This window comes from Genypterus blacodes, unplaced genomic scaffold (genome assembly GCF_046128005.1).
Source record: "Genypterus blacodes isolate CSIRO-AG114 ecotype Tasmania unplaced genomic scaffold, CSIRO-AGI_Gbla_v1 ptg000112l_1, whole genome shotgun sequence".
Taxonomy (NCBI): domain Eukaryota; kingdom Metazoa; phylum Chordata; class Actinopteri; order Ophidiiformes; family Ophidiidae; genus Genypterus; species Genypterus blacodes.
In genome coordinates this window covers 262,260-286,222 of record NW_027466916.1, presented here as the reverse complement: position 1 = coordinate 286,222, position 23,963 = coordinate 262,260, and the positions used below count along the sequence as shown (strand labels likewise).

Below are 23,963 nucleotides of genomic sequence, written 5' to 3'. Positions count from 1 at the left end.
ACTTTGATGGGGGATGATGGTATTGATAGCACTGTCACAATGCAGGAGTGTGTCTTCTTGTTTCTCCCTGCATCCCTGCGGAATAAAGCCCAGCATGCCGTTCACTTAGGAGTAAAAACCTGTGCATTTACATAACTGTGATTCGCTAAGTAGACTCCCATTCAGCTCACTAAAGACGGTGGTTCTCATTAGCACTCAGCCAGTTTCAACGCTTGGCCATTGTAAGAGGACTCAATGGGCTTTTCAAAGTTGTCCCCCCATGATTAGGTGCTACCTGACTAGAGGTGTGTTGCCCAAGTCCATTGTGAGGAATGAATAAAGTACGCCTATTAGTAATCATAAATGAGATTTTGCTTTGTGTAAAAAAGAGCTGAGTGAGATGATAGCATGTCTATACACACATGTGGGCCTTTTAAAATCTGGTTATCAAAGTCTGTTTTAGATGTATTATAAAAGGTAAGGTACCGTGTGCAGCTTTACTTTCACCCCATCCCAAATGTGTACAACAGATCAGGTTGAGCACTTTCTCCTGTGTTTCTCCTTCCCCCTGGATGCTCAGAAATGTTCTCCTCTCCTGTTTCTCCCTCAGAGAAGAGACGGCGGAACATGGAGCTGATCCCGCTCACGGCGCGGATGGTCATGACGCACCTGGTGAATCACCTGGGGCATCATCCACTGTGCGGCGGCCCCGCCCTCCTTCACAGCCTCGTGAGCGAGAACCACGACAACCCCTACGTGGAATCGTCCGAGCTCTCCTCCGAGGTCTTCAAGAGCCCCAACCTCCAGCTGTTTGTCTTCAACGACACCACGCTGGTGTCCTACCTGCAGATCCCCGCTGAGACGCCCACCGTGGGACAGCCCCCCCACCCCTCCTCCCAAGTCCGTGTTATTGTCCGCGACATCTCAGGCAAATACTCGTGGGACGGCTCCATCCTCTACTGCACCGCCCCTGAAGACTCTGTGGACATTGGAGTTTTCAATGCCATGGACCACAACGTTTCCATCACAACTACAATCACTCACAGCAAAAAGCCGCCTGCCACTCCCACAAAGGCTTCACACAACCACCACTGCTCCGCTTTGAAGTCCCTGTCAGACTGTAGTGAGGAGGAAGAGGTGGATGTTCTGGATCAACTGCTGGAGAACCTGGGCTACAGCAGCCCGGAGTGCCTGCCGCAGCCACAGCTCAAGCTCAACCAGCCGGCGCCCTCGCCCTGCGGCATGAACCTGGAGCAGGAGGGAGCCATCTTGGAGGCCATTCTCCGTCAGACTCAGCAGGAGGAGGAGCAAGTGAGGAGGTGGGATGCTGATGTGAGCGTCCGGGCCGCGTGCCAGAGGGAACCCACCGACGAAGAACCTAAAGCTCCCTTCTACTTCTGCCGGCTGCTTCTTAATGACCTTGGCATGAACTCTTGGGATCGCAGGTAGAGAACCCAGTGGAATTGTTGCCTTAGATAGAACCTGACACCTCCAGGAAAAGGAGCACACGGTTGCAGATCTGTTGCTTATTTTTCTCTCTGTGAAATTCAGCATCATTCAACTTAAAAAACGCAGTAACTCAGTATGAGAGAAAAGAAATAACACAAAACAAACAATAGCCTTTGTGGCCGCCAAATCATATTCTCCCATAAAGCTCCTCAGTCAGAGTAGAAGTAACCCAGCTGTAGACTTCCTACTTGAGAAAGTGGAGAAAGAGCAAAGTTAAAAGCCTGCTGGGGTCTGGAGCGTGTTAATCTCCTCTCCACAGGGTGAAGGTGCCCAGCTGCTGTCACTCAGGTCTCCTCTGCACAGACACAGCTCATAGTGCTTCCCCCCGAAATTAAAAGCTTACACCTCTTAATGATGATCGGGCCGTGTGCACACAGCTACAGAGAAACGGCTCCTTGCACCTGTGTCTTCTTTGTCTCTGTTAGTTTTCAACCAAAGTTGTGTTTTGCAGGTCAGACTCTTTCCTGTCAGGTTGATGCAGATGATGATTCTGATTTTCTCTCCCTATCACTGCTCCCTTTCAGGGCGGCAGACTGTGACCGTCTATAGCATAGTGATTTGGAACAATGATGGAATTGTCTGATTCTCTAATCAAGCCTGTTTCCTGTCGAACAGGAAGAGCTTCCATCTGCTGAAGAAGAATTCCAAGCTGTTAAGGGAACTGAAGAACTTGGACTCCAGGCAGTGGTGAGCTGAGTGTGTAGCATAGCAGCATGTCCACGGGCTCCACAGCATGAGGGTGAACGCAGGCTTTGTGATGACAAATGATGTCTGTAATGTGGAACAGCCACATCGTGAAGTGCCGTCTTTCCATCATCAATCTGCCACTACACATCTCCCTCTATATTAATGATCTTTACACTGTAATGGCAATAACATTTGCTTTGACAAAACTTGTGATTGGTCAAAACATCATCACAGCCCCCCCCCCCCCCCCCCCCCCCCCCTCTCTGCCTTCCTCCCCCATCATTTTCCTAATCCATACCATCTCCTGCTGATCACAGCCCTGGAACTCTCTCCTTATCTCTCTTGCTGTCTTGCTCTTACCATCTCTCTCTTAGTGCAATCAATAAGCACTCCACACTGCTAATGACAGGCGCTTATTAAAGAAAGCCCTTAGGATTGGGCTTCATTCTCCCAGATGGCCATGCATGGTTTGGTAATAGCAACCTGTGCACAAGCATGAGAAATGCCCCGAATCTATCCCAGCCCAGCACTGCCATAGCAACAAGGAAAAGGGAAAAGTAGGGGATGTAGTAGTGATCTCTCTCTTTGACCAGGTCAGACTCACTCACACATACCATTTACCTTCATAAGAGAGGTTTACCGTTCTAAGAGCCTGGGAACATTTACATCCTAAGAGAATCAAGTCATTACACGTTTTTGTCCCTTTGACTGTTGTGTTTAACATGGCCTTCTCTGTCTGTCTCTGTCCGTCCTCTATAGCCGAGAGACTCATAAGATTGCAGTGTTCTACATCGGAGAGGGACAGGAAGATAAGTGCTCCATCCTGTCTAACAGCGCTGGAAGCAAGGCCTACGAAGACTTTGTATCTGGACTGGGATGGGAGGTACACACAGGCACACACACACACACACACACACACACACACACACACACACACACACACACACACACACACACACTGCTCCATTGACATGAAAGGTTCCCCAGGCTACACACCCAGCCTGACTGTGCACACTGTAATGTGTAACACTCTTTACTGTCCCTGTGTCCTGTCTGTCTCAGGTTGACCTGGGCACACACTGTGGCTTCATGGGCGGCCTCCAGAGGAACGGCAGCACAGGTGTGACAGCTCCTTACTATGCTACCTCCACTGTGGAAGCAATCTTCCACGTCTCCACCCGCATGCCATCGGACTCTGATGACTGCCTCACCAAAAAGGTACAAAGCTGAACATATGGAGATATATTGCAATTTACAATGAATGCCTAAATATGGAGCCGGTATCATCTGAACTGGTGTTGTGCTGATGAGATGTAAGTATGCAGAGAACACGGCATTAGTAGTGCTTTGCCTTTTGAATGCAGTGAAATGGCTCCACAGCCCAGCCTTTCCCGGGTAGTGTGCCGCTGCAGCTTTCTGCTCTGTTAAGCCGAGGTGTGACTCCAGAGTGCGGCCATTGATTAGTGACCCAGGCCGAGCGGGCTTGAAGAGTAAAGTTACAGGTGCGTGAATGAAAAGAGGGCATGTGCCGGCGCGGTAATGACTATGATTCTGCCGGCCCGTGCCCCCCTCCCTGTGCGCTGTGACCAGGGCCTGGATTCAGCCATTAGCTCTCCCTGCTAGGGCAGGCGCCGGCCGGATGCCGGCAGGATCCTTTTATCCAATTCCTGCTGCCGCCACAGGAGCGATCGATTGGGTTTTGCAGTGGGATTCTGTTCTGTAGTGCACAGGTAGCAGTTAGCACAAAGAAATGAGCCACAAGGCCCCTGCCCGCGCTGCCAATCTTCTCATACAGAGCCCTGCTGGGATGGGAAATTCATCAGTCTCTTCTTGTATCCGACCCCCCCCTCCAATCCGATGGCCCTCCTCCCCTCTCCCCTCCACAAATAACCCCCTGCCACTTTCAAAGTCTACTGGACCTGTGCTCGGTAACCACAGAAATTAAACTGAGGGGAGATTTGATTTGGGTTGGCCAGAGAGAGGCGCTGGAGACTGGAGTGTGCTGCCACTCCCATTCTCTCCATTTGACGGGGATCCTCTGTAATTGCTCATGTCCACCTTAAACAGAGACTTACACACCAGCCACAGGCCACACACACACAGACACACATTAGTAGGCTGGCTGCAGGCGTAAGTTCCTCTGAACTGAGAGGAGGCCAGAAGGAAAAGAAGCAGGGATGAAGAATTGTTTTCATTGTGTCCAAGTTGGAATTTTCCCTTTCAATTTCCCAAACCCTTTTTCAGTCGTCTCTCTCAGTTTATGACCATAGGGGCGTACGGTGGGGGAGAGATGGATGAGGGAGCTGTGGCTGCGTAGATTGCTTGTTTGAAGATGACAGAGAGGAAGAAAAGAACCCCAAGTTAACCGAAAAGCAAAGAGGAAAACCATGAATTCCTCAATCCAATTTTGGGCTTTAGAGACTCGCAGGCTGCAACAGTAGCAGCTGGCTTCAGTAATGTGGTTATGGAGTGACCTGTAGGGTTGGGGGTCAGGCCATGTAGCCCATTGGTGTGTATGTGAAAGAGAGGGAGATAGACGGCTGCCGTAGCAATTTACCCCCCCCCCCACACACACACACACACACACACACGCACACACACAGGCGCCACAGCTTAACTGGGCTGCTGCAGGGTGTTTTCATGCGGACTTACTTGTTTTCTAGGGACCTTTACTCTGCTGTATTCATGTGTGTGTGTGTGTGTGTGCAGCCGCTGTTTGGGTGGGAGGTCAAAGAGGGCTAATTGGACCAGAGCCATATTTTCTTTCAGAGAGTGTCAAACATTTGGACGTTATTATCAAAGAAATAGGCAGATTGGAGCAAAAGAGGAGTTACATTTTCATTAACGCTCCAAACAAATGGGCTCCTTCAGATGCTAATGTCTCCACCCAGATGAACTCCCTCCCCGCCCCCGCCCCCGTGTTGATTGGGTTGCTGCAAATGCATATTCAACATGATTCTGTGAAACCGTCCCAGTGACTGACCGGTTTGGTACCTGCTGCTTCCTGGACCCGACAAACTGAACGGGCGAGCTCCATTAATCAACGTGCCGTGGATTTATTTAAGATTAGCATATTACCATAATTAAGGGGCTTATAATAGAATGTGCTAATTGCATTTTTGGTGGCAAGGGCATGTTTCTTAATGGCTCATTAGGCCCACAGTACATTGGCAGATGTTTTCCTCCGGGTAAAGGCTGGAGCTCCGTGTCCACGATACCCCGGCGTAGAGGAGCACGACTCGCTCGCCAATCCCCGGACCGCCGGCTCGTAAGCGATCCGCACTTGTCTGAGAATACAACGCGGCCGTCTTGGTGTGTTTGCTTTGGGGAGAGGGGAAAGCTGTTTACCCATTCCAAACTAGCATCACTCAATTTCCTGTCATTTAAGTGTATCTTTTTGTCCGGGCCAGTTTCATTTGTGTTTGTGAATAGAGTGGAAATGGGATGCAATTTAACGTCTAATGGGGGAAGTTAATTGGATTTGAATTATTTGGTTTGAAATGCCCCAATTTTCTGCATTTTGTGTATGCAATTTGAATTTGGAATGGAAAAACCTATAAAAGGAGAGAAACCCAGAGCCCAGGGCCCCATTTTAATCATTGTTTTCAAGAGTCTGCAATTTAGCCGTAAGCTGCCAACGTGTTCGTTTACTTGCTCCATTAACGTGTTTAGCTGTAGGATAAACCGTCTCACAGTGTTTCATACAACAGAGCAGGTGGAGGAAGTGTCCCAGCGGCTTCACTTCCTCCACCTCAGCCTTATTGACCTGTAGGAGGGGAATTACATCAGACATTTAGTTCTATACATGGGTTCACTCCACGTTGTCTAAGGAGTCTTGAACCTATACATTCCCTCATCCGTGTCCTTAACCTCCTCCTTCTGTCTCCCTGTGTCGCTGACATAGGAGTGTGATTCACCTGCGTCTGCTCTGCTCCTGATTAGCCTCTGCTTTTGTTTGTGTGTCAGCTACGCCACCTGGGAAATGACGAGGTGCACATCGTGTGGTCGGAACACACCAGGGACTACCGCCGAGGCATCATCCCCACAGACTTTGGAGACGTGCTGATCGTCATCTACCCCATGAAGAATCACATGTACTTCATCCAGATCATGAAGAAACCACAGGTACACGGGAATAATGAAATGACACACACACACTGTATAAAGCTGATTAAACTCCTCATTAACATTACATACCCCAGAAGATTGTTGCTATGGTTTTATGACAACAGGTTGATTCATCCATAAGCTGGTAACACAACACAAACACATAACAAGGATGAGGAAACCTATACATCTATTTAAACTTCAAAAGGTTCAGCCCAGCAAAATGTCTGTAATCTTATTGTTTCACCTAAAATGGGATTTTTTTTTTTTTTACCATGTTGATGATTGAACCTCTTTCAATTAGCTGCAGTTCCTTTTGTACTGAGGAGACAAAACCCTTTGTTTTCTTCAGACATTCAAAGCATGGAACATCATCGTTTTTGCCATTGAGATTCCCTTTGTCTGTTCCTAAAGCAGCTCCTTCTTTCTGCTGCTTGTTCGGTATTTTCTGCTTTGGGAGATTCGTCCCTCTGCTTTCGATTCCGTCTGTGAGATGAAGGCGGTCTGTCTCCTCCACTTCAGCAGTGCATTATTACCCACACTGTGGGCATGTGCTCTCAGAGCTGCTTACTGTCCTGTCCTGCTTCGCTTTCATCTTGGCTCCTCCACAGCGTTCAGTGTGTGGCCTTCCAAAACACACAGAAATGTCATGTCTGAACAAAGCTGAGACACTGTTGCTGTTTCCCTAAATAATTTGATTCCATAATCACAGATTAATCCGGGAGTTCAAGTCTCCTATATTAACATTAAAGCATTAAAAGAAAATAGTCTTCATTTCACGCAGCAGAGAATAAGGCGCTGATGATGATGGACTGTTTGTTCTGCCGTTCTTATCCTGATGTGCTGTTCTGCCTCCTGCAGCAGCTCAGTGGAACAGAAGAGAGATGAAATGTTACCTTATCTTAACGCATTGTTTTAGTGGCGTTTGTGTTTATTAAAAGTTGTAACCAATGACTGCAATTTCTTCATAAACGTTTTGAGTAAAAAAAAACTCCAAAAAATACCAATATGTATAAAAGATGGCAAATTCATACAAGTTATATCTGAATTTATTTGGATAAGAAATCTATCAACCAGAAGAATTCATTTATCTATTATTATTCTTTATCAAAAAGGCAGCAAAGGTTGTAGTCCACCAAAATATCATGTGACCATAAAACCATAAGGGTAATATTCACTCAATCACACACGCACACACACACACGCAGCACATCTGATGATTGAAGACTTAAGTTCAAAGCTGCTCCATAAATTAATTGGTTGAAGCAGTCACATTTAAATGAGTTGTGTTAGAGGAGTAAAGCTTTGTGAACACACAGTCCGTCCTCCTGTCAGCGAGCGCTGTAATGATTTAGCATCTCATTAGGTTAATTGATCGCTATCATTTCTACTTCTACTAAATTTATTTTCTTGTTTCTCAACGCAGCTTCTTAGTTAAACTACCAAGTTGGACACAGCCGAACCCTTTGGAGAGACTTTGACATTCATGTCAACTTCCAGGTCAATGACCATTGAGCCTGGGTGATTAAGGGCCCCCCCCCTGCCCGGCCCCCCCCTCCAAAATGCATGAACAGACGCGTGTACCCACACAGACCCACGCGCTGCCGCTAAGATGCATATTGGCCCTTTGTATTTGTTCATAGTTCGATATGAGAGCATTGTTTAGTATTGATTGTCATTTTAATTTCATTTCCCTAACATTGATTCACATTAGATATGTGCAGTTGTCATGCAAAGTTAGGTTAAATCCAATTTACAAGTTGAACCTTGGCCCTAAGCAGATGGAGAAACAGTACCTCAAACGACTTTAAACCAACCCTCCAAATGTTTCAGAGGCTTGAATATGAATGACAGCAGACTGAACAGTGTGAGTCTGGATCACTGTGGCACTTTAATACATCATTTTCTGAATTTTTCCTCTTTCTTTTTTCTCTCCCTCTCAGGTTCCTTACTTTGGGCCGCTGTTTAATGGCGCCATCATCACTGGGATGCTCCTGCCAAGCTTAGTGCGGGCCACCTGTATCAATGCCAGCAGAGCTGTCAAGTCCCGGCTCACCCTCTACCAGAGCTTGTATCCTTTCCTCCTCAGGCCTTCTGCTTCAGTGACTGTTCACTGTTCTGTGTGGATGAGCTCATTAGGAGACTGTGACACAAACAGCAACCTTTGATGAACCGCACAGCTCTGCGTTTGTGAGCGTGCATTTTTTAATATATATCTGACTCCTGTAGAGCTTGGGTGATGTTTATGTCTTTGGCTCCTCCACAGTCTAATCCCCCCACTGAGTTTAGATGTTCAGCACCACCAGTGGTTCATTTGGGTAAATTCATTCAGACATGTGGTGTCCTTGTCACGTCAGCCAATGTACACAGCTGAGTGCTGACACTGATCTTTATTGGCTGGCTGATTTACATACAGCTATTAGGCCAAGGCTGCTCCACAGCCTGGAGCAGCATGGGGCGTTGTGTGGGGCTGTTTGGGGTAGGTGCACAGATAATGTGTCATCATCTATCACCACCATTTTATGGAGCACAAGGAGAACCAAAATAAGAGCGGCATCAACAAATGCACACTGCTCTCCTCCCATCCATCCAACAGTGTGCCGTTAAGAGCCTGACTCCAGCTGTAGTTGTCAGTTGGTTTAAAGGGAGTGTAATTACCAATGGAGATGAATTAGCATGTGAATGCCAGCAGCACTGAACAGGGGGTGAGGGTGGGAGGCAGAGTCAGGATGGCCCCTGGAGGGGGAAACCTGATATCCCTCAACGCCCTGCTCCTCCTCGGACAGCATGTACAGCACCGCCTCACCAGAACCACGCTGCCCCTCTGGCGGTTGCTATAGAAACCTCCCCCAAGGAGATTTAATTTGAGTGAGATACTAGTATCTATTGTTTTAAGATGCGGACATATTTTACGTTTTTAAATGCTTTAAAGGGGAATGTTCTCTTTAATAAATAATGATAGGTATTTGTTGTGGTTGGCACTGAAGGTCTTCTTCTTGTAATTATCCCAGCATGTTGTGTTGTTTACAGTTAGGTGTGTAAGTATGTGTCTGCCTGTGTGTGTTTCACAGTGCATCACATCCCTGCCCCCCACCCCCGCAGCAGACCTTGTCTGTGTGTCCCTGGGGGCATCCTGAGTGACAGATGTCTGTTACCCGACGCCAAGTGAATTAGCCCAATGTGGCTCTCAGTGCCAGAGGGGGGCGAGCTACAGGCCTGCCTGCCTCTGTGAGCCCCAGGGGGTGGGGGCAAGACAGCGCCGGGCCTGTGCTGGGATGGAAAAGCCTTACCTGGCATTCCTTAGCAGAGGAGCAGACAGCACAAAGGCATGATCTATGAAAGGAGATAAGCGCTGCCTCTGGAGTTCTGGCATCGATACGCTGCCAGGCCTCACACACTCCAAAAGACGAGATGAATGGATGTGCCAAAGTGAGCTGGCTGCCAGCGTGCGTATCTGTCTGTCTGTCTGTGTGGCCTGTGTGTCTGCCCAGCTTTGCATAGATGGAGCAGCTTGTGACGAGTGAGGCAATGTTAAGTTTGGTGGGTGTCATATGTTGCAGCGATGGCCGTGCCTGAGCATTTTAGGAAAGAATTAGAATCATGGAATGTGTACTAACAGAAACACGGTGACCCTGGGTTCGATCAGTGTGGGGTCGTATTGTCCCGAGGCTCTGTTTCCTCTCTGGTCTGGTCTCCAGCCCATTCAACATATTTTTTGATCTTGGGATGAAATCTTTCAATGGTTGGAACAATGGCTCTGCCTTTTTGTATGGATGTGAGCTTTTTGTGATAGATGAAAATCCTCATCCTTAGTTTACCCCTTCACAATGCCTTTGCAATCCACAGTCTGCAAGGCCACTCTCCAAGGTAATTAGTTGAATATTTCTTCAAAGAGAAGCTATATGACCCCCATGTGTCCTGATAAAAGGTCGGTATGGCGCTGTGGCCCTCTCTCCCACTCTGTCACAAGGCTCGAGTGGACTCCAGCAGTCTGCCGCAACGCTCACAGGATCTCTCAGGCTAATAGGATTTGATATTGAAAAATGACCACCAGCAACATTTTTAGCAAATACACACACAAGCACACACGGATGGACTACAAGAGTGTTTTTCAGATAGACTCTGCCTCTTTTCCCTGCATGTCTATCTCCACATCACAATCCTCCATCTCTCCCTCATTCCTGTCCTTCCTCTCTCTTATCTCCCATCACTAGATCACTCTGTGTATTTGCATTTGTCCTCTTCCATTGTTGCTGAGACTTTGTCAGTTTTGTCTGTCAGGAGACAACCACGACCTCATAGACATCGTTTAACAACCCTCTCAAAGAAAACTCGTAATGTATCATCTATTATTTACATGCCTGATGGAAGCTGCAGCTGGTCTGGCTTTATGTTCAAAGTGTATTATCTGCACTCCGCCCTAACAGCTGCATGCTGAACATTTGGGACCACAACAGCTAGAATCTGGAATCACTTAAATTGTTATTAAAGCATATTTAATTTGTTGATTCATCAGCAACAGCTAAGTCATAAATCTGTCAGCCTCTGTGTTGACAGTAGCGTGTAAGTGATACTTCAGTGCGAGACTCGGAGAGAAGTATGGAAATGTGAGGAGAGTGAGGAGAAAAGACACAACACTGAAGAAGGGTAAACATTACTATTTCATAAATTTATGAAATGATTTATTTTTAGATGCAGGTTTTCTTCACTAAAGTAGAGCCAGATTCATGTTCATAGTAATGACACACACACTCATTGAAGCTCAAAACCTCTAAGGCTGCCTGGCACACATTCTGATGCAAATACAGCAAAATACTGTCTCTTCTGTCAACATTAGAAGTACAAATTCAGTACAAACGTAAGCAGTAAGAAGCTCTTTTCATATGTGAGCTGTAGAATTGATACTGTGGAAAATATTGGTATCATTTTTAAATTTCATTGTCAGTACTTTTTGATATTATTGTCGATCCCGGAGCGTCCCGATGTTTCCTGTGATGCTCAGGCGCTCCTCCAGTGGTCCTGCAGAAGAGCTCTGGATTAACTAGGTTTCATTTCTCTCTTCAACAAGCACTTGGGTTTGATGTTCCATTCAGCACTCTTTGTGATGAGGATATTTCTAAGAGCAGAAGTGTGTGTGTGTGTGTGTGTGTGTGTGTGTGTGTGTGTGTGTGTGTGTGTGTGTGTGTGTGTGTGTGTGTGTGTGTGTGTGTGTGTGTGTGTGTGTGTGTGTGTGTGTGTGTGTGTGTGTGTGTGTGTGTGTGTGTGTGTGTGTGTGTGTGTGTGTGTGTGTGCTGAGGGGTTGGCAAGTTTCAAATAGGTGAGACAGTGTGGAACTGACCTTGATTCAGAGACATGGCCTCCCTACAGGACAGAATCAATAGCTTTTGCACACTGCCCTTAGTCCCCATCCTCTGTTCTCACACACACACATAAGCGCACACACAGACACACAAAGATCCATCTCCAGGCGCCGATCAATAACCATAATCTGTTTCTGCCCATCGCCAGTCATGCGAGCCAGGCTTTTAGGGTGTGTGTGTGTGTGTGTGTCTGTGTGTCTGTGTGTGTGTGTGTGTGTGTGTCAGAAAGAGGAGAGGGAGGTTTGATCCTTGCAGTGGAGCCCAGAAAGCCCACCTAACTCCTTGTCGGCCCCTTGTCGGCTGGTGGGAGCGTATCTGCAGTCCCTCAGCTGCCCTGCCTGGATGCCTGAATGCAGTATGTAAATAAATTCAATGGATCTATACTGAAACCTTAATGGCTCTGATATCCTGTCTGCTCTCCTTTGTGTGTGCGCCCCTGTTGCCATCATAATTATTACAGTCACTGCATTGACAAAGACATATTCTCACACCCCTTCTGAGCCGCGTATTGTCCCGCTCTCGCACGCCGCCTTTGTCCACAGACAGCATGTTCCTTTGTGTACTGTAAGATTCCTCACCTAGCGGAGATGAAAGTGCGTCTGTATGCATGATAGGGTGTCATGAATAGGATCTGCCATGTTAGTGTTGTCCCACATGCATTATTTAGCATCGTTGATAGGTCTAATTTGCCAGCTGTTGTGCCATAACTGTCAGCAGTCTCATGGATAATACTCAGCCGTGTATATCACTGTGAAACTGAGCCTGACTAGGCACAGGGAGAAAGCAAGCCAGTCATTATATACTGGATTAGTCTCATGCTCTCTGGCTCGGAGTATAACTTCCCTACTTCCTGTTTATGGAAATCAGAGTTGTCATGTGTCGACCAGCTTAAAGGACTTTTCATTATAATTCCATATTTGTGATATCGGAGTTCTTGTTCCAGGTCCTCAGCTTGTTGTGTGGTGAGTTTACACACAGAGGATCCAGGCGGGGCTCAGTGTCTCTGGGTGTGAGGGTTGAAGTGGAGGAACATGGAGGCTGCTGGCTGTTGGTGGGTTGGGTTGATCCGTCTGCAGAGGTTAGTGGATAGTGCCAGCTCGGAGTTGGCTGGTTGTTTGGGTGGAGGCGGGCACCGGCTTTGATAGAAGGAGCGGTTGAGACTTTACACAGTATTTGGGGGGCTACAAAGGAAGGAGGGGTCTCCCTCACTGAATGTTTTAACCTAATCCCATTATCAGTGTAGCGCACTGCCTCCCATCTTCCCCCCTCCTTATCCCCACCCCCTCCCACCTCTCTCTCCAGCTGACCAGCTGTTCCTGCCGGGACTCACGACAATGTCTAATGTGTTCAGATGACTGAGTCGCCCACCTCCCCCCTCCCGACGCACATAAACACACATACACATGCACACACAGAAAGAAAGAGGAAGAGAGAGGGAGAGCAGTTTGTGCACAGCCAGAGCAATAGACATCCCAACGCTGTAGAGGAGGAGGCGAGCCTTTGGGGAGGAGGGTGTGAGGGGAGCAGGGGGGGCTCTGGGGCTGTGAGGGGGGCAAGCACAGGCCTGTCAAACCAAGAGCCCTGACTCAGGAGGCAGCCCGGCTCGGATGGCATATGGCGTCTAGCTTCATACAACATGCAAAAGTATTCTCTCCCTTTGGCCCCTCTCCTCCACTCCCCCTCTCTCTGTCTCTCCTCCCTGCTGCTAATGCAGAATGACTCATAGCATTACTCATTTTTTTCCCTCCCTTTTCCCCTCCTTGTAGTTCCTCCTCCTCTTGCCACCCAGCCTGTAACAAAAGGCGTCCGCTGCACAGCACCCACACCCTGAAAGCCCTGGGGGCCCGGCCCAGCCCAGGCCCTGAGCTGGGTGGGGGCCGGCCCTTTTAGACACAGGTAGAGCAGGCGGGGAACCAGACGGCCAACAGCAGGGACCCAGGGCCCCGCCTGGGGTATCGCACACACACACACGCACATGCACACGCACACACACACACACACTGCTGGTGTCAAACTGTTGTGCCTGTTGGTGTGTATGTGTCTGTTTGTATGTACATGGAAGCTGCTTTTATCATACAAACGCTCCTCCCTCTGTGTGTGTGTGTGCGTGTGTGTGCACTGTACTTAGAGTGTGTGTGCAACAAGCCTGATCCAAACAGGTAGCTGATGCTGTAATGGCAGTATATGATTTAAATTAACGCATCAATGACCTTAATTATTGAAAACAAAAAGAATCCATCTGTGAGCAGAATAAGTGAGTTTGATCCAGAACATGAAATAATAAGAAATAAAGTAATCTCAGCGTCAGAGTGGCATCATTGTTCCCAAGAATGTCGCGCTCGTTGTATTTTTAAACTTGAACCCGCAACCCCTGGGCCCCTCCCCTCCCCTGTCCGTCTGTTCTGCATTCATGTCTCACATCTGTCTGTGTGTGAGTGAGAGCACAGCCACGACGCAGGGTTTTGTGTGGGATTGGCTTTTCTGTTCAATCCCCAACCGAGGCAGAGAGAGAGCCGACTAGAATTACATAAACATGACCAAAGCTCCACACGGTTCATTGTTTGGAATTGTATTTCAAATTTGATTTGAACTCAAATTTGAGAATTTTGGGAAAATTTGGGCAATTTGTTTTCTCTCAACATTTTTCCACTTTTCTGTGCTTTTTGTAATTCTAAATATTTAGTGGTTTTAACTTCCTTACAGTTTAAATACTCGTTACCATGGTGACTAAATGATTTGCGGCCCCTTCCTCTTATTGGAATGCAAAGTCAGCACAGATTAAAGAGGCGTTGGGATAATAGAATGTCTTTCTTCGATGTAAAGGCGAGAAATTGGAGCCAAAGCTGCTCCTGATCCATAATGGATGTCTGCTCTGGTGTCCAAGAAGTAAAACTGTCCCCTCTGAAAGTGAACAAAGATGAAATCATGGCTAATAGGTCATCGGTCTCTGTCCGTCAGCCCCATGCCTCTGACCCCGGTGTCACTCCCGCCCTAGGATGTGACTGGAGCGCCGTTGAGCGTGCGTGCGTGCTCATTGTGATTTATGCACGCCGCTCCGAGCGCTGCTGCGGAAATCTGTCTGTTTTAAGTGATTAGCATCCAGCTAGCCCTTCCATCTGTTCCCCCTAGCCCTGTTTAATTAATGAACTTTCTTTCTCCGCCCTGTAGCCAGCCAGCGCCACACTAAAGGCTGTTAGCCCTCTCAGGTTATCCAAATGGATGCGTGTTCTTGTCCCCCCCTCCCTACAATGGGTGCGTTCTCATTGATTAGTTGTGTTTTGTTTCCCCCTCTTTTGTCTCCGTGTTCTTGAAGGGAGGGTTAATGAGCTTTCCTGGCAAGCTGTAGCGCTCGGAATCTGAGGATAAATGGGAATAATTTTGTTTTGTTTGGTGATGGCTTTGGCAGACATGTGAAGCCTCGTGCCACCATGTGTGTATGTGAATGTGTGTTTGTTTGGATGCGTATGAATGGAGTTGAGGCGGGGTGCGTTGCATTTCATCCCTGCTGCTCCATTATTCCTCTTCAGAAGCGGGGAATCTGGAACGCACTTTAACAGTTGGCTCCATCACTATTCACTCTGCAGCCATCCCAGCAAACTTCTCTCATCCTCCTTTTACCACCAACACCTCTCTATCTCTCTCTCTCTGTTTCTCCCTCCCTCTCTGTCTCTCCCTCCCTCTGTGTCTCTCCCTCCCTCTCGCTCTCTCTTCCGCTCTGTCCCTTCTTCCTTCCGTGTCTCTTGTTACACGGCGGTGGACAGCTCTTTGTCCGGCTAAAGCTGCCCTCTTTTGTTTGTGCGGCCTTTTTTATCCTTGTGCTAATCGCTATGGTCGTGTGCCTGAGTTGGACCCCATATTTCACGCTCGGCTCTCCTTTGTTTGACACGCCGCCCCTGATAAGAATCCCAATTCTAGGGCCTCTCTGATATTGAAATCCGACAGCGGCGCAGAAAGAGCCTTCAATCATCCATTATCTGTGCTCCAGTGATTACCATTCAATCTTCCAGAGTCCAGGCGGCTCATCAGCGGCCCCCGGAGCCGAGGCCGTCCCTCTGAAAGCGCCCGCATCCCTTAACGCCTGTGTCACATTCAAGCATATCCATAGATATTTCTGACGCAGACTTGAGACGGACGCCCCGGTTGAATGCTGCTGGGAAATGTCAGCAAAATGTCACTCCTCGCTTCTCCCCTGGAATCTCTCCGTCTCTGATGTGGCCCCGGGTTTTTGGGGACACTTGTGAGGACACCTTCTGACATTACCACCGCTCTTTGTCCCTTTAAATCATTCATTCGTTTCTCAATTCTCTTTTTATTATAGGGCTGTTTTTGCACTGCGTGGCTTTAAATGTCACACAGACTTAATATGCTGTTTTAAGGAAGAATTAGTTGATTATTTATAAGTTGCACATTAATGCCTCTTTAAACGGTTCAAAGGCGGTCTCTGCTCCTCCAGTGGGCGGCGGCCATTGTTTGGTTTTAGAGGAGGGTGTCCTTGTGCCGCGCAGCATTTGCATTTTTACACTAGATGGAATTTTCTGCTTTGAGAAACAAGGCGCAGCAAACAAAGCAATAACAACAACAAAACACTGAAGTATGCGTCGTTGTGCATTGTGCGTCCTCTTCTTACAGGAAGCAGCCCTTTGATGTGTTAATGCTCATATTCTGTGCTCCATTGTCAAGTGGTGGTTGAGGCTGAAAGAGAAGTGCTGAGACGTACTGGTCAAGTCGTTCTGTGGGTGTCCAATGCGACAGGACGCTGTTTGATGTAAGACGAGGTTATTGGTTTAAATTCAGGCGAATATTTGAACTTATTGAAGCTCTGGACTCAGGATGTGGAACTCTGTTGTTGCTTGATTCCACTTTGCTTTGCAGTCCAACATTAGACTGCAGATTGATGAAACGCATGAGTATTTCATCATTTAGCCGCTTTATTATTGTTTTGATTGAATGTAATAAAAGCTTTGTGCACAGACGTACACTTATCCAGCAGCTCTCTCTACCTTTGTTTAATGTAGTGTACACATCTTCATTAGTTATGTATAGCCTCTAATTACTATTGATGAGACTCTAGCAGATTTGGGTACAAATCTATAGCTTTTGTTATTCTAATGAGTGTTATTTACCCTCAGATCTCCAAGCCAGGGGGCTTTGGAATGGTGCTTTGTGCCGGCGTACATAGCCTGGGTCGCTCAAGCTACACCCACTTGTTTTTGTATCTGCAGACTTCAACAAAATCCAGTGTCCCTCCCCCCACACCGTGGCCCGTCTGCATGGATGTATAGTACTTCCCGCTCCTCCATCTGTTTTTGTCCACCCATGAAAAGGTCCATTATAATCTGCAGGATGCACAGTTGACGTGCGGCGAGCTGCAGCCACAGCAGCTATTGGCTGAGCGTCACCCAATCGAGACGGCACAACAAACTTAGGCCACAAATCCAAGAGGCCCTCTACTCCTCCCCCAGGTGCATTTTGATTATCTGGACTCTCTTTCACAGATCCTTAGTTGGACAAGTTTGTATAACAACATTGTCTCCATCATCCTTATTTCCAATAAAAGCCCTGTGTCTGAATGGGGCTCCATGCGTGCGTCCTGGGTGATGGCAGGCTCCTGATTAACCCTGGAGTGACTAGCTAATGTCACTGAAGGAGGGCCACCTGGCCATGAAACTGTACAGTCAGCTGCCACTGAAGGGCCAGAATAGGAGAAGACCAGGTGTTGGGCTCCAGACCCCCTAATTGTTGCCATGTAATAGCCTGCTTGACTGCACAATATAGCCCAGGGGCAAGGATTAGGAAAAAGCTGTTGCCAACACAGAAGTCCATTTTCTTTTCTGCCCAAGGTTTTTGTGTGTGTGTGGGTGTCTGGCTGTGTGCATACTTATGTGTGTGTTCATGCATTTGCAGTCCTCATCCATTACAATTATAGCAGGTAGGAGACTGGACCCCATTCCTGACCGCCTCAAAGCCCCTTTCTCTCTCACCTCATTTACCCCAGATATACACCTATAAGTTTGTTTTCACGCTGGGGAGGAGGCGTAGGAGTAAAGTTTCTATCTGTGAAGACAAGGGGAGGGGAGGAGGGGAGGGATCAGACCCATGAGGCCGCCCAGCTGTTCACCTGAAAGTACCTTCTCCAGGCTGAGGACAGGGAGGAGAACAGAGAGGAAACATGTGTCACAGTCACGTACGAGTTCATCTCTCAGCAACGTACAGGAGACTCACTCAGTAATTAGTCACAATCATATTGACAAAATGATCAGGACAATTTGTGCCCGGCAGTTCCATTTCTGCAAATGCCATTTTTAGACATGAGGGACAAGCTCATCGTCACCACAATTGTATTGATTGAAAAATGTCCAAAATGCAAATTCAAGGGCAAATGAAATCACTCTGGTCCCTCAGTAACTAACCCTCCCGTCTCCATGCATAACAGCTGTGATTAGATGTAACCTAGCACTAATCATTATCATTCCCGCTAAATGCCTGGCATTTTGCATAAGGCCAGACAGACTAATTGGCCCGATGAACCTTTCATAGTGGGGGCAATGGAGGAACAAGAGACTTTCTCAGCAGTGTGTCTTGGCGAGGGGAAGCAGACTGAGATGTTTGGCGTTAACGCATCGCAGTTATTCCCCCGCACATGCCACAAGCATCATTAAAATTGCAAGAGGCCTCTGTTCATTTAGATTTAATATTTCATCAGCGCTCGTCTCAACAGTGTTATTATAGGTTAGAATCTGCTCCGTTTGGCCCCCGACTCTCCCGTTTGCCCTCTAGGCGTCACACTGGTGCCGTCAGTGAACCTCAGCGTGGAGGAGCCGAGTCTGTGGGCCGGCCTCAGAGTTTAATTTGGCTGTAATTCTGTATCGTAACATCTGAGGCGGTGAAAGGAAGTGGAGGAGGTGACGCGTCTCGTACGGAATCAGATGGCTTTCAGAGGCCCTTCACCTTTTCATCACTTTTATTAAAAGTTCAAATGGAGATCAGATTGGTGCTGCGGCTCCTCGTCTGATCATTCTAAACAGGAGGAACTGAGGTCAAAAGACTTTGTATTTATGCCAGTGGACGTATATTAACCTCAGACGGCTCATATGATGCTCACCTTTGTCCTCAGCTAATAACCTATCCAAAGGGCTGAGGTATTCATCTCACTCTGGCCCTCACAGAACCACAAAGGACATCTTGAGAGAAAACTATGGCCCCAGCCCGTCACCACACTGTATCTGTTAATCTTCATCCCTATCAGCCTGCTCATCTTATTATGACTTTCTGTTAATGCACTGTGGAGGCCTGTGTGACTGTCTGGCTGTAATGGGCCTGTGTTTGATTAATCAGGTCTATCCATTGTGTTTCACATCTAAGGCTGCTGCGTTAGTTCTCATCAATGGAGACCAGAGTCCTTTGAAAAGGAGATTGGTTACAGACGCAGCTCATCTGAATACACGAGCCCCGGCCGGTCCAGTGGGCTTTGATGGCGCTCATGTGCTGGGGGAACATGCGACAACAAATGATGATGTCATGAGGGATTCTGCATCGCTCTCGTTTCCTTGCGGCGTAAAGATGAATTCTTCTTTTAGTTTCGTCGTTTGTAATCAATTGTATGAAAACACAACGGTTAGCCGGTTAGTTTGGAGGTCAACATTGACTTTGCTGTAGGTGCTCGCTGTTATGATTTGTTATGGAGCGCAAATCGATTTTTAGTGTCCCCGAGAGGAACGGGAGCTGCCACAGACTCTGGTGCGCTCGAGACAACGGGTGACTGCTTCTCCCGGGCAGCTCGTAAATAACCCGATCATGCCGGCGAGCAGACGTCTGATCGGGTCCCAAGCTGTGGCAAACCTGCGCCAAATCACTGATGGGCAGTGATGATGTCACAGGTTAGGAGTGATGTCACTGCCATTACTCCCCCGCGGCCTGTCTGAAGGCCAGATGGACGGTGGCGAGGTGTGAAGGTTGGAGCTTTGAAGCCGGCGCTGTGGGAGGCTCGCCCCTCATGAGGTGTCATTAACCTGGGTTTACCGTTTGACCCGTAATCCTTCGGGGCTCCTGAGCTCCAATTTCCTGGACTTGCTTCTAATTAGGCCACTTGTTAAAAAAAACTCACTGAAACCAGCTTTTCCTCTAGAGCCATGTGATGTTGTGTATGTCTATGCACAGAGAGAAAATAGAGGCAGAAACACCTCCTCCTCTCATAATGCAGCACAGACACATTCAGACTTCCTGTCCTCCTGCTTGTGTCTCCTCCTGCAAAAAGCTGTTTAATGAGACACCAAGGTTTGAGTAGCTGCCATATAAAATGGGACAGGGACACACATGTACACACAAACACACTATACAATCACCCTACAGGCTACTACGTGTCATACACACTCTCACTTTATCCATCTGGATCTGTTGTTCCCTCCCACCCTGCCATCACTCCTGCAGCCAGCTTTAGCGCCACATTCACTTCCTCTTGTCCTCCCGGTGTCTCCTTTCCTCCCGGTGTCTCCCCCCCGCCCCCCAGTCTAAATGTCTCTGTCTTCTTCCCTGTTTCCCATAATCACCTCACACCTCTGAGGGCCTCTGCTGAGACAAGCTTCGCACCTCAGCCCTCGCTTTGACAACAGGTACCGCCGGCACTCTCCACCGAGCCTCTCTCCAATCAACACCTGCTCTGCTTTAGCCCCGCTTCTTCCCTTTCCTCCCTTCCATGACTTCCTTCCATCTCCACCTTCTTTCTCCATAGTTGTATCCCTTGTTTTCTGTGGACCCCCTCCTCCTCCTCCTCCTCCTTCTTAAGCCTGCTCCGTACCTCTTCTGGCCTCTCTGCCGTTTCTGTGCCTTTAATCTCCTTTTCCATGAGTGACAGGTCATCCATATGCTTCATCTAATCTGTTTCTCTTCCCTGTGTTTGCCATCCTGACTCCCTGTCGTTTGAACATGTCACAGCAGTCTGCTTTCATTATCTCCTGCTTGTGGTACCCGGCATAATGAGGGGAAACAGCAGCCTGCCCTTCATGTCAGTGTGTCTTCTACCCCACCATGTACTCAACAGTTCACTTCTCTACTCTAAGCTTCTAACTTCTGCCCCTCTTGAAGCTCCATGTGAGTGGATCGGCAGCTAGAGTAATTACCAGAGCACCTCTCATTTTTAGTCCCATCTGAATCTTTTACCTCCTATTAAAAGTCAGATAAAAATGACCTCAGGTTTTTGCAATCCAGTGCAAATTGCCATGTCAATCATCTTCAAGCCAATTCCCCTGTTTCTGCTTGCTTTGAGTGAAGAATGGAAGCGGTCGCAGAAGCTCTTAAGTTTATTTTCATTCCACTTTCGACTTGTTTATCTTGTTGGTTGAACTCAAGTGGACAGAGTTTTAAGAGGAATGCTGGAGACAGGAAAATGTAAAACACTCATCAGGGGAGTTAAAGACCTCATGTTCTTAGGTAAAGTAATAACCTCTTACTTCTGTTGACATTGTTAACAAGAAAATCCTACAAACTGTGGGAGTGTGTTTGAGTCGTCCATGTGTGGATGGCTCTGATGTTCATGCAGGAGACGCTTCCATCTTTGTCATTAATACTGCAACCTCTAATCCCTCTCAGTTTGCATGTAAACATGATTGTGAGGAACTCAGCCTTCCTGTCCTATGTGATGGGCGTGGTAGAAGAGGCGTGGCACTCAAAAATAAGCAAACTGAGCTGGCATCGGCACCTCGGCACCAATAAGCAACCCCATCCCTCCCTCCCTCCCTCCCTCCCCTCCCTCTCAACAGGCCAATTATGTGACTGCTGGGAGTCAATGGCGCTGCAGCGAGCTCCTCCTGCGCTCCTCTCCTCACCAAGGTCAAGCTGATTGGCCCAGGTTAATGGGCAGATGTGGGGCTAAGAGAGGAAGGGGGTCAAGCACCTAGAGGCGCCCTCCACCACATCTCTAAACTGTCCCTCTTCACCACAAGAGGCCCTTTTAGCACTCGTGCTTCTACAAACAGGATTAACCTTGGCTGCTGCCTTGGAGGCTGGAGGAGCCGCAGCGCTGCTCTCACTATGCAGACGTGTGTCTAACACTCACTCGCTTCAGGGTTCTTCAGGTGGAATGGAGACATAACTGACCTCAACACCTCTATGGAGGACTTCTGAGGACGATCGTCTCTTATACATGTACAGCATGAACGTCACTAAGGTGGAGGGATGTAGCGGAGGGTGGAGAGAATGTGGGTTTGTTTGTTTGTAGCTTTCTGAAAGTGACATTCCTCCCTTCAGATGCTTTAGATGCTTTAGTGCGACACTGGGCAGAGATGTTTGACTCCTTTGACTTCCATTCATTATGCTTCATTCTATTCCCGCTGCCGTACAGTGATGGTGGCGGTCCTGATCATCTGAGTCAAGCTTGTTTCTGTCCAGGCGCTGAGTTTGAGTCCAGTGTGTGTGTGTGTGTGTCCTCTGACCGGGCGTGTCAGGCTGAGTTTGTTTTCCTGGTTTGATAGTAAAAGTATAAACACAGGACTACAATGAGGAAGAGGAAGATTCATTCTAGAACTGACGGTAGATTGATGGTTTATAAAATGTGGTGTCTTTGTGTTGGCGTCTGAATGAGAGTGTGTGTTGTGTTCAGTCAGGCCCCATTGGTGACTGCAGGCCTTTTGTCAGCAGGCACACAAAGACAGAGGCTGGATGCTCTCTGGAGAGACACCAGTTCAGAGGTCAACATAGGCTCTTTTGGAGAACAGTGGCTGTGTGGGTGGAGGATGAGTGTGTGTGTGTGTTGTGCCTGCCTGCCTGCCTGCCTGCTTATGCACGCATCCCTGTGTGTGTGAGCATGTCTGCGTCCCCGTGCGCTCTGGGTGGAGTTACACAGGCACAGGATGGATCCCAGTGGACCGGCAGTTTCTGGACAGGTCCCTGTGGACAGACAGAGAAAGAGAGAGCGTGAGGGAGGAAGAGAGAGGGATGAGGAGGAGGAGGGCTGGTGGCGTTCAGGACGATGGGGTCCAGCAGGGACGGAGCAGCCTGCTAATGAAGAAGCCATCTGAGGCCTCCATTCACCTTGAACATGGGCCACTGCAGCTGCCCTGACCTTGGCTTTGATCCACAAAGATGCTTGACCCCTGCCATTCCCCCAGAGTAACACCCCCCACCCCCACCATCTGGACAGCACACACACACACATACATATGTATACATACGTGCACACACCCACTTCATTATGTATACAGTAACCTTACAGACCAATCACCTGCTTTTCCTACAACGTTGTGTGTGTTTTGAAGCGTATGCGCTCACACACACACACACACACACACACACACACTGATGTCCACGTGTCAGTCACGAGTCAGGCGGGGGGCTGGAGTGGGTAAGGACCATTATCTGCTAAAACCACTTCTTCTAATGTTTAAATGTTGCCACTAATTGGAGCAGTTAGGCATTGTTCTCCTCTTGTATGGCTGCGACTCCCACTCGCTCTCCTCGCTCTCCTCGCTCTCCTCGCTCCTCCATCACACGCCACCGCCGCTCCTATTGTACCTTGGAAGTTGCTCCGCATCAAATCAGACCTGTGTGACACTTTTCCACATTACTATCAAAATGGTTGGCACGCTCCATAGATGTTACATCGGTTCTCCACTCTTCTCCCTAATAGGAATGCAACCGCTTGGAACACGGGGATCCTTTGAAAATTCCCTAAGTGGCGCCACACTCTATCACACACACACACACCCACACGCATACACACACACTGCTCTCTCTTTGCTGGTCCGCAGGGTTCAGTTGTGAATGACAGTTATGTCACAGCTGGCTCGTCTCGCAGGCCATCTGTGGAGAAACCAACCTGCCTTTGCATTTTCATCTCTTCCTCACGTGACGTCGGAGTCTCTCTCACAGAAATGGAGGCTGGGAGAAGACGGGGCTGTAGTACGGTTTCACCCAGAGTCTAGATCTCAATGAAACAAAGAGGTGAAGATCCTGGGAGTCTGCAGGGAGTTCTTCCTTTAGTAATGGCAGAGGAGGAGATAGATCATAGACGGACTGTGTGTAGATGATGGAAGGATGTTTCCATTTATTTGAGTTTAAAATGACAGTAAGACTTTCGCCTTTGTAGTAGTGTTTGTAGTAGAGTGTGTAAGCATGTAAAGCTTTTCCAGTCACCGGTCATAAACAGCTGTCGGCTCTTTTCCCCTAAAACAAAACAAAAAGCAAAAAGAAGAGGTCTGGGTCAGCAGGTTCACCGGCCACAACATGGACGCCGTCTGTACGTCAGTGTTCTGGACGCGTCCTTTGATTGAGTTACTGCATCTGTGCATATGGACAGGGACAAGCTGTGCCCAGGGCTTAGAGAGAGAG

The 23,963-nt window shown here is 48.1% G+C and overlaps 1 protein-coding gene across 4 annotated transcripts in view; it reads left to right on the top strand.

Annotated features, from left to right (window-relative positions):
- ralgapa2 (Ral GTPase activating protein catalytic subunit alpha 2) overlaps positions 1–23,963 on the top strand; it is a 75,820-nt gene that overhangs the window by 40,617 nt on the left and 11,240 nt on the right. For all 4 annotated transcript variants that reach the window (XM_076161496.1, XM_076161497.1, XM_076161498.1 and 1 more), the window contains 6 exons: positions 590–1,424; positions 2,104–2,175; positions 2,935–3,058; positions 3,238–3,393; positions 6,142–6,300; positions 8,226–8,353. In XM_076161496.1, the coding sequence (XP_076017611.1) occupies positions 590–1,424; positions 2,104–2,175; positions 2,935–3,058; positions 3,238–3,393; positions 6,142–6,300; positions 8,226–8,353 (1,474 nt within the window). The remainder of the gene's footprint in view (positions 1–589; positions 1,425–2,103; positions 2,176–2,934; positions 3,059–3,237; positions 3,394–6,141; positions 6,301–8,225; positions 8,354–23,963) is intronic.